The 17,063-nt window shown below is 43.1% G+C and overlaps 1 protein-coding gene across 3 annotated transcripts in view; it reads right to left on the minus strand.

Annotated features, from left to right (window-relative positions):
• Positions 1–17,063, minus strand: part of spg11 (SPG11 vesicle trafficking associated, spatacsin) — a 94,542-nt gene that overhangs the window by 20,080 nt on the left and 57,399 nt on the right. For all 3 annotated transcript variants that reach the window (XM_020470019.2, XM_020470018.2, XM_020470017.2), the window contains exons 19-27: positions 15,660–15,830; positions 14,786–14,852; positions 14,432–14,597; positions 13,105–13,313; positions 11,195–11,297; positions 10,723–10,882; positions 9,077–9,358; positions 8,624–8,824; positions 7,016–7,123 (exon numbers count right to left, since the gene is read on the minus strand). In XM_020470019.2, coding sequence (XP_020325608.1) covers positions 7,016–7,123; positions 8,624–8,824; positions 9,077–9,358; positions 10,723–10,882; positions 11,195–11,297; positions 13,105–13,313; positions 14,432–14,597; positions 14,786–14,852; positions 15,660–15,830 — 1,467 coding nt within the window. The remainder of the gene's footprint in view (positions 1–7,015; positions 7,124–8,623; positions 8,825–9,076; positions 9,359–10,722; positions 10,883–11,194; positions 11,298–13,104; positions 13,314–14,431; positions 14,598–14,785; positions 14,853–15,659; positions 15,831–17,063) is intronic.

Genomic DNA, 17,063 nt, shown 5'->3' on the forward strand with positions numbered 1-17,063 from the left:
AACAGTACCGGCAAGGTCAGACACAGGCACCCCTTTAACTCCCCCTGACAACGGAGGGCATCAATTTCCCTCACAACCAACCTGTCAGACTTAAAGGGACATGAGGGACATGTCTTAAAGGGACGTCATCCGCGCGGACATAGATAATAAAAACATAACCTTCTGCCCCGGCACGACGCGTTACAGTACATACAGTGCCTTGCGAAAGTATTCGGCCCCCTTGAACTTTGTGACCTTTTGCCACATTTCAGGCTTCAAACATAAAGATATAAAACTGTATTTTTTTGTGAAGAATCAACAAGTGGGACACAATCATGAAGTGGAACGACATTTATTGGATATTTCAAACTTTTTTAACAAATCAAAAACTGAAAAATTGGGCGTGCAAAATTATTCAGCCCCCTTAAGTTAATACTTTGTAGCGCCACCTTTTGCTGCGATTACAGCTGTAAGTCGCTTGGGGTGTTGTTGGTGGAATTTCTAAATTCCTATATGTTTTATAGCCAAAATCAAATTCGCACTCTCTCTAGTTCATTAATGAGGTGTAAGTTCATTAATTATGCATGAAGTAGATCGAGACCAGTCTTAAAAGCCAGGTAAACAGCGTTTAATTCAAGAGAGTACTAACCACATACACATATTTCCACAGGTTATAAACTGAAAATGACGTCAGCGTTTTCTAAACGTTCTATCTATTTCACAAGTAGAGGGGCCCTCTAGCTCTCAAGCCTTCGCGTTATCAGCACGAAGTCAAGGCCAGTCAGTATAAATCAACATTCTAGACAGTCTGGAGATGGGCCGTTCCTACCACCTGGAGATTGTACGAATGTATGAACTAAGGAACAGACCTTCATTGTTACTAAACGTCCTGACTACATTATATACAATTGGGACTGGGAGCAAGAGAGAAAATTCACATGTACAGTACATTATAGCATTTGGACTAGTCAGTTCTGATTGGAATGTATACATAATTAGTCATTTCAACCATAATTTCCTCTAACAGGTGTCTCTATCAGTTTTGCACATCGAGAGACTGACATTTTTTCCCATTCCTCCTTGCAAAATAGCTCGAGCTCAGTGAGGTTGGATGGAGAGCATTTGTGAACAGCAGTTTTCAGTTCTTTCCACAGATTCTCGATTGGATTCAGGTCTGGACTTTGACTTGGCCATTCTAACACCTGGATATGTTTATTTTTGAACCATTCCATTGTAGATTTTGCTTTATGTTTTGGATCATTGTCTTGTTGGAAGACAAATCTCCGTCCCAGTCTCAGGTCTTTTGCAGACTCCATCAGGTTTTCTTCCAGAATGGTCCTCTATTTGGCTCCATCCATCTTCCCATCAATTTTAACCATCTTCCCTGTCCCTGCTGAAGAAAAGCAGGCCCAAACCATGATGCTGCCACCACCATGTTTGACGGTGGGGATGGTGTGTTCAGGGTGATGAGCTGTGTTGCTTTTACGCCAAACATAACGTTTTGCATTGTTGCCAAAAAGTTCAATTTTGGTTTCATCTTACCAGAGCACCTTCTTCCACATGTTTGGTGTGTCTCCCAGGTGGCTTGTGGCAATAAACACTTTTTATGGATATCTTTAAGAAATGGCTTTCTTCTTGCCACTCTTCCATAAAGGCCAGATTTGTGCAATATACGACTGATTGTTGTCCTATGGACAGAGTCTCCCACCTCAGCTGTAGATCTCTGCAGTTCATCCAGAGTGATCATGGGCCTCTTGGCTGCATCTCTGATCAGTCTTCTCCTTGTATGAGCTGAAAGTTTAGAGGGACGGCCAGGTCTTGGTAGATTTGCAGTGGACTGATACTCCTTCCATTTCAATATTATCGCTTGCACAGTGCTCCTTGGGATGTTTAAAGCTTGGGAAATCTTTTTGTATCCAAATCCGGCTTTAAACTTCTTCACAACAGTATCTCGGACCTGCCTGGTGTGTTCCTTGTTCTTCATGATGCTCTCTGCGCTTTTAACGGACCTCTGAGACTATCACAGTGCAGGTGCATTTATACGGAGACTTGATTACACACAGGTGGATTGTATTTATCATCATTAGTCATTTAGGTCAACATTGGATCATTCAGAGATCCTCACTGAACTTCTGGAGAGAGTTTGCGGCACTGAAAGTAAAGGGGCTGAATAATTTTGCACACCCAATTTTTCTGTTTTTGATTTGTTAAAAAAGTTTGAAATATCCAATAAATGTCGTTCCACTTCATGATTGTGTCCCACTTGTTGTTGATTCTTCACAAAAAAATACAGTTTTATATCTTTATGTTTGAAGCCTGAAATGTGGCAAAAGGTCGCAAAGGTCAAGGGGGCCGAATACTTTCGCAAGGCACTGTATGTACACAGTCCATTTCCTTTTCCATAAAAAAAATTAATTGGTTTGCAGTCAAATACACTACCATTCAAAAGTTTGGGGTCCCTTAGAAATGTCCTTGGTATTGAAAGAAAAGCTAATTAGGCTATATAATTTTGGCAATTTAATTCAATATACTTTAGGGAAAGCTTTCCCTAGCCTTATGGACCTACCGCCTATGCCTTTTAATGTGGCATAAACACAACCAGTCATCTAGACAGATTTCCTCTGTCCAGTGTCTGTGTTCTTTTGCCCATCTTAATCTTTTATTGGCCAGTTTCAGATATGGCTTATTCTTTACAACTCTGCCTAGAAGGCCAGCGTCCCGGAGTCGCCTTTACTTTAAGACCATGTTTAATTCATTAAAGCGTTCTTGTTTATTAGTGTGCTTGTGGTTCTTCAGCACAAACACTTATGCATTCTTATTCACCGTCATAGATAGACAAATCTTTAAGTTGTACCAAGATAAACTGAACAAGTGTTTTGTATTTACTTTCGTATTTATCGAGGATATCGTTGTTTGAGTTTGAGTTTATTTTTATTTTTACAGGGACAGTGCACATTAATCAACATTTCAGTAAAAGTGCCGGTTTTAGCCAACCGGCTAATTTTCAACCGCAGTCCCTGGGCAGGTTATTAAAAACAATTACAACACCTCACAAGCTACAGACAACAGACAACATGGAGTGGCAACACACAGCTAGGGACCATGTTCACAAATCTGATTGACCTTTAGCCATGTCTTCAAGCATTTTGTGAAAGTGTGATATGTGGTGCAGTTATGTGTGTCTGATGGCAGTGTATTCCAGACATGGGAAGCTCTCACAGAGAATGCAGATTTACTAAAGGTGCTTTTCCTTAGGGGAACTATACAGTCACCTCTCATGGCAGACCTTGTGGATCTGCTGCCATATGTCTGGGTTTTCTGTTTAACAAAAATATTGAGTGGAGGGGGAGCCAGGCCATTGAGGATCTTGAATACAAGACATGCGTCGGTGTATTGCACAAGATTTTCCCAACTCAAGAGCTCATGCTTTCTAAGGATGTGACAATGATGATGGCTATTGGGCTTCCTATCAAGCACTTTGAGAGCCTGTTTGTAGACAGACTGAATAGGTTTTAATGTTGTACAGCAAGCTTGGGCCCAACTAGTCAAGCAGTATGTTAAGTGGGGGAGTATCATAGATTTGAAGTACAGTTTTGCTACCTCTGTAGTCAAACAATTTCGTATAAATCGGAAATTAGCTAGGTTGAATTTGGTTATTTGAATTACCTTTTTCACATGCTTTTTAAAAGAGAGGTTGGAATCAAGTATGATGCCAAGGTACTTAAAATCAGATACCACCTGGAGCTTCTCCCCTGACACATAGACATCTGGCTCAGTAGCATCTGTTGCCCTCTTTGTGAAGAACATGCAAACAGTTTTTTTCACATTGAGATGCAAACACGAGTCACTGAGCCACTTTGTAACCTGGACCATTACAGTAGTGAGTTCTTGTGCAGCTTGTTGTTTGCTCTTTGCATGCACATATATCACTGTATCATCTGCATACATTTGAACTTCAGACCCAGTACAGACAGAAGGCAGATCATTAATGTACAGGCTGAACAGGAGGGGCCCCAGTATTGACCCTTGGGGCACGCCCACATCATAGCTACGAGTGGGCGACAGCTCATTGCTCACTCTGACACACTGAGTTCTGCCTTCAAGGTATGATTTCATCCATCTCAAGGCATCAGGGGAAAAGTTGAACTTGGACAATTTTGTGATGAGAATCTCATGGTTAACAGTATCAAAAGCCTTCCTTAGGTCCATAAACACAGCCCCAACAGCACCCCCTTTGTCCATCTTGGACTTCACATTTTCCAGAAGAAAGCAGTTGGCCGTTTATGTGGAGTGTTTCGCTCTGAAGCCAAACTGCATGGAGTGTAATGTGAAGGGGCTGTTGTTGAGGTGGGCAATCAGTTGTTCTGCTACACACTTTTCAACAACCTTTGACACCACAGGTAATATACTAATGGGCCTGTAGTTACTCACGTTAGCAGGGTCTCCTGATTTAAAGATGGCCGTTATTATGGCCGACTTCCATACCCTTGGAAACACACCGAGACCAATAGATGTGTTGGTGACCTTAGTAATGGGGCCAATGAGTGACTCTTTGTAGTTTTTAAGAAAGGTAGAGTCCATCCCAAACACATATTTGGCTTTAGAGTTCTTTAGTGAGCTAATCACCTTGTTCACCTTTGACTCAGAAACCTCCCTTATGATGAAGACAGGTTGAGTGTCATTCACTAGCACTGAGCCCAAAAAACAAGTGGAGGGGTTCTGTGTCAGTACCCTGACAGAGTCAATAAAGTAGGAATTGAAGGCTATTGCTATTTCGACTGCATCCTGTGTTAGATTGTTATTCACCATGATTTCTAGTCTTTTTGCAGTGTTACTATGGTCTTTCCCTGTTAACTTTTTTAGATTCTCCCATATCAATTTAGAATTTCCCTTTGCTTCACCAATTATGTTAATAAAAAAGTTTGCCTTGGCCTGTCTGATTTCTTTCATCACCTTATTTCTCAACATGGTAAACCTACGTCTGTCATGCTCTAATTTAGATTTTAGGGCTATTTTTAGAGCATAATCTCGTTCTTTCATCAATTTCCAGATTTCTCCATTTAGCCAAGGAAGAGTGCTCTTTTGGCCAGGTTTGGATTTGATTTTCTTTAGGAAGCCATTTATTGTAGTCTGGATTGTGGATAGAAAAACCTGACTATCAGCTTCCACGTCTGTATAGGACAAGAGATCATTCCAGTTTATTCCATTAATTGCTTTTTCAAAATTATTTAATTCACTCTTAGGTATTCTGAATTGATCCGGCTTTCTAACAGTAGAGAGGTTAAACCTGCTCTTAGACAGCTTTCTGGCTATAAATGTCAGATTATGATCAGACAGCCCAGTAACCATATTGAATGATTTAGTCACTCTCTCTGGTTTATTACTGAACACCAAATCAATCTGTGTTTTAGAGCAACAAGTCACCCTGATTGGCCCTTTAACTAGCTGTGTAAGGTCAAAGGTATTAGTGATCCGTTTGAGGGTTTTCCTACAACACTTGTCTTCATAATTAATGTTAAAATCTCCCATTAAGATGACCTCTTTCCCAAAATCACATTCCCTAAGCATGGTATTAAACTGATCAAAAAACACACTTTTGGTGGAAGGTGGCCTATACATTCCAATGAGGGTAAAAGACATTTGGGGAGACAGTGTAACGTTCAGGCCGATACATTCTAGTTCATTATCACATGACCACTCAATTTGTTTACATCGGATATGTTCTTTAGTGTAAATCATCACACCCCCTCTTCCCTCAATCCTGTCTCTCCTGAAAACATTGTAGCCAGGCACAACCAAAGCAGCACATGGAGAGTGTTTATGAAGCCATGTCTCTGAGAGGCAGAGAAAGTCAAGGTTGGAGTCTGTGAGTAGATGTTGAATTTGATCACTTTTTGGAATGACACTACGAATGTTCAAGTGCCCCCCTAGTAGTCCCTTGGGCTTAGCTCGTGGGTCCCAGATGACTCGAGAGTGATTGACACATTGAAAAAAGTTACATTTTCTGTGTTTTCTGACGGCTGGGTTTAGGCCGTTTTGTTTAGTTTTGATTAGGGGCAGTTCGGTAGCGCAATTAACAATCCCTCCCGCCTGCACTGGATGCGGGGAACTAATTAAAATAGCTTGCGTACCAGAAGCAGAGTCAGGGATCGCATATAGCGACTCTGGTATGTTTGAAGAGTCAAAATCTATCCTGGAACCGGGTGAGTCGAGAGAAACCATAGGACCATAGCACTCACCCACCTCCACTGCGGCGACGACCAGTGGACGAGGCCATCCACCGCTCTCCACTCCGGTGCGTATCACTGGCTCGGTGATATTGGGCCCAGGATTGAGTTGTACATCCCCGGAGAGCAGGAGGGTAGCGAACAGGTAGTTTAACAGTTTCCGATAAATGTTGGACTTGTGTTTGTTACGCCTAAGCGGTTCAGTAGAATAAGGAGCGAGGTAGACTTGGCCATTATTCAGAACATTATGGTATGCTGTGTACTGTCCGCTCCCGTGGAACGGTGAACCAATGTGTTTGGTGTTGATATTCTCCGGTAGTAGACTGATTGTGTCATCCCAGCAAGGACGCACTGAGATTATCAGTAGAGCAGCTACATAACTGACAATCATGGCAGAGTACTGGAGATAAAACACATAATTGCGCTTTAACTCTTTGCATGAGTTACTTAGCTGGGATCGGCGTACACCTGATGGTTTAGATAAAATTACAGCATTCGAATGAGAAGCGGCACCTGCCGCACCACCCTGTCTTCCGTCCGCCATTTTGTTGTTGGTGGTTATCATGTAAACCACAAATAAAATATTCTTAAATAATGTTAATGTTCATATTTAGTTGAGTTTTTCATTCCGCCCTTAAAAAACCATATCGGCATATTTTGCCTCCCTAAAATCGCTATCGGAACCAAAAAACCCATATCGGTTGGGCTCTACTTCAGAGTTCAGAGTCAGCTGGTGTCAGTTGGAGAGTTAGACAGTGAGTGTGGGAAATGGGAGTGGAAAGAAGAGGCAGAGGGGTGAAGGAGCTTACCGTGATCAGGCATTTCTGGAACTCAATGAGTTTCTTCTTGGCTTCAGGGTAGTTTTTGTAGTCGTAGCACAGCTCGTACATGAGCAGCACATGGATCAGGGGAGAGTCCTGTCACACACACATAGAGAGAGAGAAATGTGATAAAAGACCATCCAAACTCATGCAGAACCAGACATGACAGCCATAATGCATGGGGCAGACCTCCCATGATGCCTGCTGGGTTAATGAGAGGAGCTGTTTGAAGATCATGCATACAGCATAAATTGCCGACGAGGACATATCATTCGGGTCACTTCTGAAGAGGGAAGCTGCCGTGCAGGTAGATTAGTATTCTAATAGAATGCAACACTAATGACTAGGCCTGAAGGAAACCGATAAATGAAATGCAAATAACAACGAGGGATTGGATGGGCAAGCAACCATCTATGTGCTTTGAATTGCTTGAATGAAATTAAAAGTTTAAAGCCATTTCTATTGGTTTCATCGGTTAGTGATTGACAGGAAATAGTGGAAAGTACCGCCCATCTTAAGCCTTAAGCAACCTCATTTGCATGTAGTCTATTCAATAGGCACTAAGAACATACCTTAAGAACTCCTGCTCTTTCCATGACATAGAATGACTAGGTGAATTCAGATGAAAGCTATGACACCTTATTGGTGTCACTCGTTAAATCCCCTTAAATCATTGTGGATGAAGGAGATTTTGAATCCTTCAGACAAGTGAGACATGGATCGTGTGCCATTCAGAGGGTGAATGGGCAAGACAAAATACACTTAAATGACTTTGAACGTGGTAGCATGTGCCAGGCGTACCGGTTTGTGTCAAGAACTGCAACGCTGCAGGGTTTTCACACTCAACACTTTCCCATGTGTATGAAAAATGGTCCACTACCCAAAGGACACCCAGCCAACTTGACACAACTGTAGGAAGAATTAGAGTCAACATGGGCCAGCATCCCTGTGGAATGCTTTCGACACCTTGTAGAGTCCATGCCCTGACGAATTGAGCCTGTTTTGGTTGGCAAAGGGGAGGGACGGTGCTTAAGGAAGTTGTTCTTAATGTTTTGTATACGCAGCGTATAATAGAACAGTTTTTAAAATGTTCACCCGACTGATATTTTTTTCTTCCTTCAGATTCAACACATTTGTGATGTAGTGCCTCGTTTCATTCTCTAGTCTCAGATACACGTCACTCTCAAATGTGCTTGAAAAATAATTACAATTGTTTTGTGACTACAGCGCCAATGATAAAACGCAATAATAAAGACGTGTTCTAATTGAGCGGAGCGTCAAAGGGGACAGAGTATTCACTGCATTTACAATGCATTCTGAAATTATTTGTTGAGTTTAGGCCTATAGCATGGTAGTGCTCAGACCGCAAAATGGAATAAGGCCTGTCAGTTAAATTGCTGCCAATGAACTGCCCTTGGGGGGGGGGGGGACATTTAGATTTGGGGCAGAATCCTAACTTTATATTTGTGTGCATAGTTGTGTCTAAATCATGCATGTGTGTCAATGGGAGATTTGAGATTTGTATTTTTTCCCCAAAAGGGCAGTTCATTTGCAAGACCTACAATGATATGTATCACACATGTTCTATTGAATTACCCTCTGGAAGAGCTGGAAGCCTCGTATGAGAGGCCTGATCCTGCATTTCCTCAGCAGTGTCTTCCAGATGATTGACAGGTCGTGGAGGTTCCACTCATGATGTTGCGGGCTCTCTTCCAGGTGGGCGGTAGCCTCTGTGGCAATGACCTCATCCACAGAGGTCAGGACCCAGACGCAGAGGCACTGGAGCAGGTCGGCTTCCTGTCAATCAAATCCATGGCACACACACCGTACAGAGAAAGACGCACGCAATCACACACACACAGTCAGTTAAATAAAGTCCAGATACAAAGTAGATCATGTAAAGTGCAACTTTTATACACCCTCTTACTAAGTTCATGGATGACACAAAATGTCAATGCAAATGAGAAAGTCAATACACTTCAGATTTTTATACCAAGCCTTATAATACAAATTCTCATAGACAGAGAATCCTTACAGACAGAGCCCTACCTGATGACAGGCAGCTAGTATGGTGAGCGTGGGGCAGTGCTGTGCCAGGGCCTCCCCCAGGAGGTGTCTCCAGGGACTGGCCTGCTCCTGGCTCTGCAGCAGCACCTGGAACAGCTCCTTGGGGGGGTCGGAAGCTTCCTCGCTGGGTAGGGTGACTTGACCCTGGGCCTCCCTGTCTTCCACCTCCCCCGCCCTCCACTGAGAGCTGAGCTGCAGGTTCTGGAAGGCCAAGGTCAGGTGGGCCTGCAGAGCTGGGCTGAACTGGGTTGCCAGGGACCTCACCTGTCAATCACAAGTTGGGAAAGAGGGAAGAACTGAAAACATACAATCGCTACAGTACCACAGACAAGGAGGCGATTGGAAACCACCAGTCTTTATTTTCCATCTAGAGAACAATCCTTACAGTTTAGGCCCCTGTAACAATACAATTTAATTCAAATAACATTGGGATCTTCAGAGGAAGAGAACCTGAGAGCAGTTTTCATCCCATTTTAGAGTGAACAGAGAAAGTAGGTGTGGTAGAATCCTTCAGTTGTATGGGTTATTAAAGGCCCAATGCAGTCAAAAATTATTTTCCTGTGGTTTATATATACATTTCCACTCCACGAGGTTGGAATAATACTGTGAAATTGTGAAAATTATGATAATTGCCTTTTAGTGTAAGAGCTGTTTGAAAAGAGCGGCTGAATTTTTGGCCTGTTTCAGTGGGATGGAGTTTCAGCCTGCCTAGCAACACCACCAGACAGTGCAAGTTAATAGACCAATAACAGACTTTCATACCGCTCTGCCAATAACAGTTAGTTTTCAGGTTGCATATCCCTCCCATTAGGCTTGTCCAATTAGGCCCCTCACCATTCTAAGAAAGTCAAAATTCTTGCTTGAGAAAGTGCTCTTGCTGAGGAGTTATTTTTGTTTTTTGTTTTTGTCAAAACCACACTAAGGTACTTCATTGTCACCCAGAAATGATTTGAAATTGAGTTAAAAGCGGCTGCATTGGATCTTTAAAGGGTTTTCTAGTGGGGTGTTAATGATGATTAAAGGGCAAGTCCACCAATTTTCAGCGCCATACCAGTGTTTACATATGTGAAAACGGCGTGTTTCTGCATCGTTATTGTAGGCTACTAACACTTTAGTCTTAGTCTTTACCACACTACTCACTGTTTAGCACATGACCTCACATGTGAATCCTTAAAGAGATGGGTGGGGCTAAGGCTTAAGAGGGTGTCAACAATGCTGAATGGGTGTAGACAAAGGCGAGCTCTCCAGTAGGTACAAAAACATTCAAAGGCCCTTTTCTCAAAAGTGAGATTACAAGTTTATCAATGTTCAAAGCAGAATTACTTTCCCATTGTTCCTCAAAAATGCTGTGTATGATAAACCATTTTGTAGCACTTCACAATTTCAAATTTTGCTTCATAAGACACGAAACCAGGTGGTGAGTCACATATGATGGAAATTCTTCACAGTGATGGAGCACTTAAACCCCTGCATGATAGACTCAGTAAACCGGAGTGTTAACTTCAAAATGTGCTGTTTTCACACACTGATTGGTGTGGTGCTGGAGATAATGAATACGAGTTGCAAAAGTGTTCAAATGGGCCTTTAAAGATTTAGCATGTGTGTGTTTGGCAGTGGTGGAGATGTACCTGCTGAGGGGGGTAGGTGTGCAGCTGGACAAAGAGCAGGAAGTGTAGCCACTGGCTGTCGGCTGCACAGTCCTGCGGGTACACACTGCTCAGGGGCAGGGAGTGTAGCTGGCAAAACTGTATGGGCAGAGCCCACTCCTGACCTGCCTCATAGGATGACCTGGAGAGGGCATTTGGAGTTGAACAGACTCACACAACAAATTGTGCATAAAACTATGGGATAAATTTCCTTGTACCAAACTGTGTATAAGAGTGTTTCTTCTCGCCCCTAGACCATATGCAATTGCTGAGATCCGACAGTATTTGACAGGTGTAAGCAATATGGTAACATCTCCACCTTGCCCTGTGACATGCGAGATGTACATTTCACCATATTGCTTTTACCCATAAAATCTTCACAATGCATAGGTCGATTTGGGATTGGGCCTGTGGTGGAGCCTAGTGTATTGGCAGGATTGGGCCTGTGCCTAACCTGCTGGTGCCCTTCCTCTTCAAACTGTCCTTCACAGCTTCCTCCAAGTCAAAGAGCAGCTCTTCTGCTGTCTCCCTCTCCACCAGCTTACTGCCTTTAGCAGCTGAAACACAGAAAAGGTCAAACAAACGTCACAGTGTGATGGGTGTGTGTCTTTGCAAATAAAATACAATTGTATTGGTCACATACATACAGTTGAAGTCGGAAGTTTACATACACTTCGGTTGGAGTCATTAAAACTTGTTTTTCAACTAATCCACAAATTTGTTGTTAATAAACTATAGTTTTGGAAAGTCGGTTAGGACATCTACTTTGTGCATGATAAGACATTTTTACAGGAATTGTTTACAGACAGATTATTTCACTTATAATTCACTGTATCACAATTCCAGTGGGTCAGAAGTTTACATACACGAAGTTGACTGTGCCTTTTAAACAGCTTGGAAAATTCCAGAAAATGATGTCATGGCTCTAGATGCTTCTGATAGGCTAACTGACAACATTTGAGTCAATTTGATGTGTACCTGTGGATGTATTTCAAGGCCTACCTTTGCTTGACATCATGGGAAAATCAAAAGAAATCAGCCAAGACCTCAGAAAATAATTATAGACCTCCACAAGTCTGGTTCATCCTTGCGAGCAATTTCCAAATGCCTGAAGGTACCACGTTCATCTGTACAAATAATAGTACGCAAGAATAAACACCATGGGACCAGGCAGCCGTCATACCGCTCAGAAAAGAGACATGTTCTGTCTCCTAGAGATGAACATACTTTGGTGCAAAGGCAAAGGACCTTGTGAAGATGCTGGAGGAAACAGGTACTAAAGTATCTATATCCACAGTAAAACGAGTCCTATATCGACATAACCTGATAGGCCGCTCAGCAAGGAAGAAGCCACTGCTCCAAAACCGCCTTAAAAAAGCCAGACAACAGTTTGCAACTGCATATGGGGACAAAGATTGTACTTTTTGGAGAGATGACCTCTAGTCTGATGAAACAAAAATAGAACTGTTTGGCCACAATGACTATCATTATGTTTGGAGGAAAAAGGGGGAGGCTTGCAAGCCAAAGAACACCATCCCAACCGTCAATCACAGGGGTGTTAGTATCATGTTGTGGGGGAGCTTTTCTGCAGGAGGGACTGGTGCACTTCACAAAAAAGATGGATTCATCATGAGGCAGGATAATGATGTGGATATATTGAAGCAACATCTCAAGACATCAGTCAGGATGTTAAAGCTTGGTCACAAATGGGTCTTCCAAATGGACAATGACCCCAAGCATACTTCCAAAGATATGGCAAAATGGGTTAAGGACAACAAAGTCAAGGTATTGGAGTGGTCATCACAAAGCCCTGACCTCAAACTTTTTTTCCCTCAAAATTAAAGACGGCAGTGCAGTAGGACGTGTATATCTGTCTCTGTCTTATCCCGTGTCTTATCCCTTGTAAATAGCCGTTTTTTATCGTATATATCTTAATCTCACTTTCTATCTATGAATTAAAAATACTTTCCTGCAACCCACCTCACCCAATGTGGTACGGATCTGCTATTTTTATTCCTTATAACTAGAACTTCCATTAGGAGCTAGCCAGCTAACTAGCTACTAGTCTTTGTTAGCCACGGCTAGCGGTCCTCGCCTTTTTTCCCCCCACGGAATCAGCTAGCCATAGCATGGACAATCACCTATTTTGAAAATGTCACATTCTTAAAATAAAGTAGTGATCCTAACTGACCTAAAACAGGGCATTTTTACTAGGATTAAATGTTAGGAATTGTGAAAAACGGAGTTTAAATGTATTCGGCTAAGGTGTATGTAAACTTCCTACTTCAACTGTATATGTATTTAGCAGATGTTATTGCGGGTGTAGCGAAAAAACCCTACACACGTGTGTATGTGTAGGTTTACCCAGTAAGTCTTTAAGGGAGAATGTGCTGGTCCCTCCAGGCCTCTGGGTCCGGAGTCGGAGGATCAGACTGAGGGCTTTGAGGTCCACCCGCAGCTTTAGGCTACACACACCCAGGAGCTCACAGAAACACACACACGCAGCTGCCACAGAGGGAACGCTGAAATGCAGCATGGCCAGGCTGTAGGCCTGCTGCGCCGCATGACTGAGCCTGACACAGGGAAAAGACATACAACATATTACAACACAATGTGCACTGAGTGCACAAAACATTAGGAACACCTTTCCATGACATCGACTGACCAGGTGAACGCTATGATCCCTTATTGATGTCACCTGCTAAATCCACTTCAATCAGTGTAGATAAAAAGGAGAAAGGTTAAAGAAAGATTTTTAAGCCTTGAAACAATTGAGATATGGATTGTGTGGGTGCCATTCAAAGGGTGAATGGGCAAGACAAAATATTTAATTGCCTTTGAACTGGGTATGGTAGTAGGTGCCAGGCGCACCGGTTTGTGTCGACCTGCAATGCTGCTGGGTTTTTCACACTCAACAGTTTCCCGTGAGTATCAAGAATGGTCCATCACCCAAAGGACATCCAGCCAACTTGACACAACTATGGGAAGCATTGGAGTCAACATGGGCCGGCATCCCAATGGAACGCCTCCGACACGTTGTAGAGTCCATGCTACGACAAATTTAGGCAGCTCTGAGGGGAAAAGTGGGTGCAACTCAATATTAGGAAGGTATTCCAAATGTTTTTATACACATGACTTGTATACCGGGTCGTCCTATATGAACTCAATCGCTTTTCGAACAAAGTCTTCTATACATGTTTGCTCATGGTAGAAGAATTCAAGAGAATACGGTCTTAACCGACGACAGGCATTAAACACACAAACACCTCAGATGAGGTAAAATAGTCTGAGCTACAACATATGCGAAAATTAATATAAAATTACGTGTGCCACCGAAGAGTAACAACGACAACAGAGGGAAAAATAAAACAAGGATAAGTGCTTGCCCAAGCCTCTTGTTTTTATGTTAAACAAGTTTCAAATAGTTTGGTTAGTGACGTTAAGGCACTGAGGAGGAAGGCGTCTGACACTTCGAAATGTAGTCCGGCCTGCTTGTCCCTGATAAACCTCAAAGATCATTGTAGACATCTGAGTGCTTCGTTTTTTGTTTCCAGGCATAGTCATCATGTCCTCAGGTAAGATGTTTTTGGGGATGTACTCCGCTTACTGCAAAACATATCGTCTTTGTAGTGTGCCGTCTATGTTACCCTGGTGTCAGTTGAAATTTCCTAACAGAGTCCAATATACTCACTGTGACTTCACTTCGTTGGAGTTGGCTAGCTGTTGGACGAGAAACGTTCCGTAGGCGAACGATGGTCGTCCGTGACGCAGATAGTACAGGAAGTCGAGGTTCTCAATGAGGGCGTATTTACTGACGAGGTGAGGACTAGAGAAATGGGGCAGCTCCACTGAGGTCTCTATTGGGGGAATTAAACATGACATATCACACAATGTTTTGAAGACACAAATTATCCCCCCAAAAAATCTACAGCCTTAGTTAAACCCTAGGGTACGTCATCCCTTGCTAGGTGAGTTACAAGAGCATAAATTGATATTCAGAAGTGAGCTTAAAAAAAAGAACATGTTCTTCCCGTGAAATACCTACCGGTGGAGCCTAGTGTATTGGCAGACTGCCATCCGAACAGTCGAGATGGATCCAATGGATGTAAAGACTAAAAGGAAAGACAAATCAAATATATTGTCAGCAAAAATACTTCCTCTGCCTTTATTTTACACTTAACACCACCATGTACACAGTCCATAACAAGTGCCCGTACAAATATTCCGTTTCGGACAAACAACATTTCCTTTAAAAAGCACATTGCTCAGCCTACTCCACAGGTTTCTTCATTTGAATTATGCCCTATTGAAACTGTGGGAGGATGGGCTGACATATCTCAATGTATTTTCCAGCAAACATATTAGTGCACTGGTTTCATACCTCATCAGGATAAAAGTGGAGCCATGCATATCCACCACTCATTAAAGTGATTGCTCCCTGCTGTCTGTAGCCTGAGGGGAAGCTAGCTGTCCGAGCGCTGGCTGTTTAGCCTTTAAGCGGTGAAAAGGCAATTACCGTACCACAGCAAAAAAAAAAAAAAGTGCAGGCCAGACCAGACATAAGCTATCTGATGCAGACACATTGATGAGTTTCAAGGATGACGAGTTGCTAATACACACTGAAAGTCAAAGTTTAGCTTTGAAGCTGTGATAGTGTGTTGTGCGCCGTGCTGTGAATGCAGAGTGTGTGTGTAATGTGCTGTGAAGATGCTGTGTGGTTCTCTATAATGCTATGATTAGAGCCTAGGGCCTTCGTTTGCTCAGTGATGAGCTGAATGCTAATGGTGTACTCAGGACCAAACCCTATTATTCAGTTCCTTTATGCATGTGGTAAGTTACTGTATGATTTGTAACACAGCAAACACACACAAGACATTTAGCAAACAGATGATCTGGACGGTATGGATGTGGCAGAGTACCTGCATGAGGTGGTAGACGGAGATATCGGATGTGGTGGCGGTGGTCCCTCGTGGTCCGCTCACAGGGAAGAGTGCTGCCTTTAGCTTGGGGTAGGGGCTCAGGGCCATCTTCAGTAGCTGGGGGTCCACCCTAGACACAGAGCTCCCAGCCCTCTCCCCCTGACTCACCACCTAAACAACACACAGACAGGAAAACTCAAATTCATATATACCAATCCTGGTGTTTGTGAGTGTGCTCGTTTCGCCCTTGGAAAATCCCTTTGGGCTGGGGTCGGGAGCTGAATTTGTATTTATTAAGGATCCCCATTACTCTTCCTGGGGTACAGATACATTAAGGCAGTTATATACAGTCGTGGCCAAAAGTTAAGAATGACACAAATATTAATTTTCACAAAGTCTGCTGCCTCAGGTTGTATGATGGCAATTTGCATATACTCCAGACCATTATAAAGAGTGATCAGATGAATTGCAATTAATTGCAAAGTCCCTCTTCGCCATGCAAATGAACTGAATCCCCCAAAAACATTTCCACTGAATTTCAGCCCTGCCACAAAAGGACCAGCTGACATCATGTCAGTGATTCTCTCGTTAACACAGGTGTGAGTGTTGACGAGGACAAGGCTGGAGATCACTCTGTCATGCTGATTGAGTTTGAATAACAGACTGGGAGCTTCAAAAGGAGGGTGGTGCTTGGAATCATTGTTCTTCCTCTGTCAACCATGGTTACCTGCAAGGAAACACGTGCCGTCATCATTGCTTTGCACAAAAAGGGCTTCACAGGCAAGGATATTGCTGACAGTAAGATTGCACCTAAATCAACCATCGGATCATCAAGAACTTCAAGGAGAGCGGTTCAATTGTTGTGAATAAGGCTTCAGGGCACCCAAGAAAGTCCAGCAAGCGCCAGGACCGTCTCCCAAAGTTGACTCAGCTGCGGGATCGGGGCACCACCAGTACAGAGCTTGCTCAGGAATGGCAGCAGGCAGGTGTGAGTGCATCTGCACGCAGTGAGGCGAAGACTTTTGGAGGATGGCCTGGTGTCAAGAAGTGTAGCAAAGAAGCCACTTCCTTCCAGGAAAAACATCAGGGACAGACTGATATTCTGCAAAAGCTACAGGGATTGGACTGCTGAGGACTGGGGTAAAGTAATTTTCTCTGATGAATCCCGTTTCCAATTGTTTGGGGCATTCGGAAAAAGCTTGTCCGGAGAAGACAAGGTGAGCTCTACCATCAGTCCTGTGTCATGCAAACAGTAAAGCATCCTGAGACCATTCATGTGTGGGGTTGCTTCTTAGCCAAGGGAGTGGGCTCACTCACAATTTTGCCTAAGAACACAGCCATGAATAAAGAATGGTACCAACACATCCTCTGAGAGCAACTCCTCCCAACCATCCAGGAACAGTT

This window comes from Oncorhynchus kisutch, linkage group LG22 (genome assembly GCF_002021735.2).
Source record: "Oncorhynchus kisutch isolate 150728-3 linkage group LG22, Okis_V2, whole genome shotgun sequence".
NCBI lineage: Eukaryota > Metazoa > Chordata > Actinopteri > Salmoniformes > Salmonidae > Oncorhynchus > Oncorhynchus kisutch.